Genomic DNA, 1,110 nt, shown 5'->3' with positions numbered 1-1,110 from the left:
TTTTTTAAGAAATGTGCTTTAATCAGGGAAGTAAGATCCATACTCAAAGACAAGTAACTGTTTGACTTTTCCCCTGTAAATAGTTTAAGGACTGTAAAGTGTTGGAGAGATCATTAGGAAATGATGTGAGTGGTTTTTGAACTATTCATTAAAGGATAGCTATTCTTTTTAAGGAAAGTTTAAAAGATGCAGTCAAAAAAGAAGAGATAGAGAACATAATACTAAAGTTTAACAGCTGTTTATCCAGACTGACTAACTTACAGGTGTTGTGTCATAGAACAATAGTGTTATTGGAGAAAGTGGGAACAACTCTTGAATGGTAAAGATTTTCAGCTTTACTTAGATACTGAACTGTGTTACGGTAAATAATATAATCAATCATAGCTCATTCTTCATGAATGTATATTTTCTTTATTTCATGCCACCTAGGACAGTGCTATGTGTTTGTTTTTCATCTGAATGAAAAAACAAATTTGCTATTTCTACGCTTTTAATACTTAGAATTGAAACTGGATACTCATGTCTAGGGAGTTAGCAAAAAAAAAGATGAGGGTTTTTCCCCCCTTCAGACATACCCCTCACTCCTTTTCTTTGTACTGATTTTTGAATTACTGTTTTTTTATTCAGAGCTATTTAGAATTTTAGGTCACATTATTCTGTACTTTTTTGTACAGAGTGAATAAAATGATGATGAGAATGAACAGTGTAGATTTAACTCATTAGAACCAAAGCCTGTCTCTTTTACTGCAAATATGCAATTAAGTTTTTACTTTGTGGCACTAATGGTAACTACTGTTACAGTTCAGACAGACTGTATAGATACATTGAATCCTGAAGGGCCTGTTTTCAATCTGACATTGATATCTATTTTTTAGGGTCATGTGAAGGTGGTGCGCTACTTAGTCAAAGAAGTCAATCAGTTTCCATCAGATTCTGAATGTATGAGATACATAGCAACCATCACTGATAAGGTAATATATTGTTCAAATTCATCCCACTATATGAGTGAAGAATTCCATTTGGTTAACATATTTCCCATGACAAGAGAAATTCTTCGTTTGAGCAATAAAATGTGATATATAGCAGGTTTCATTTATCTGGTAGTTAGGA

General features: G+C 32.7%; 1 protein-coding gene across 1 annotated transcript in view; it reads left to right on the top strand.

The window, feature by feature from the left end:
* The window catches only part of ANKRD17 (ankyrin repeat domain 17), a 123,206-nt gene that overhangs the window by 43,235 nt on the left and 78,861 nt on the right, over positions 1–1,110 (top strand). Inside the window, exon 19 of the mRNA XM_012659838.1 lies at positions 876–971. Within this exon, the coding sequence (XP_012515292.1) occupies positions 876–971 (96 nt within the window). The remainder of the gene's footprint in view (positions 1–875; positions 972–1,110) is intronic.

Source organism: Propithecus coquereli, unplaced genomic scaffold (assembly GCF_000956105.1).
Source record: "Propithecus coquereli isolate 6110/MARCELLA unplaced genomic scaffold, Pcoq_1.0 Scaffold64, whole genome shotgun sequence".
NCBI lineage: Eukaryota > Metazoa > Chordata > Mammalia > Primates > Indriidae > Propithecus > Propithecus coquereli.
Note: the sequence above shows the minus strand (reverse complement) of the source record. Positions and strands in the feature narration are given on the sequence as shown.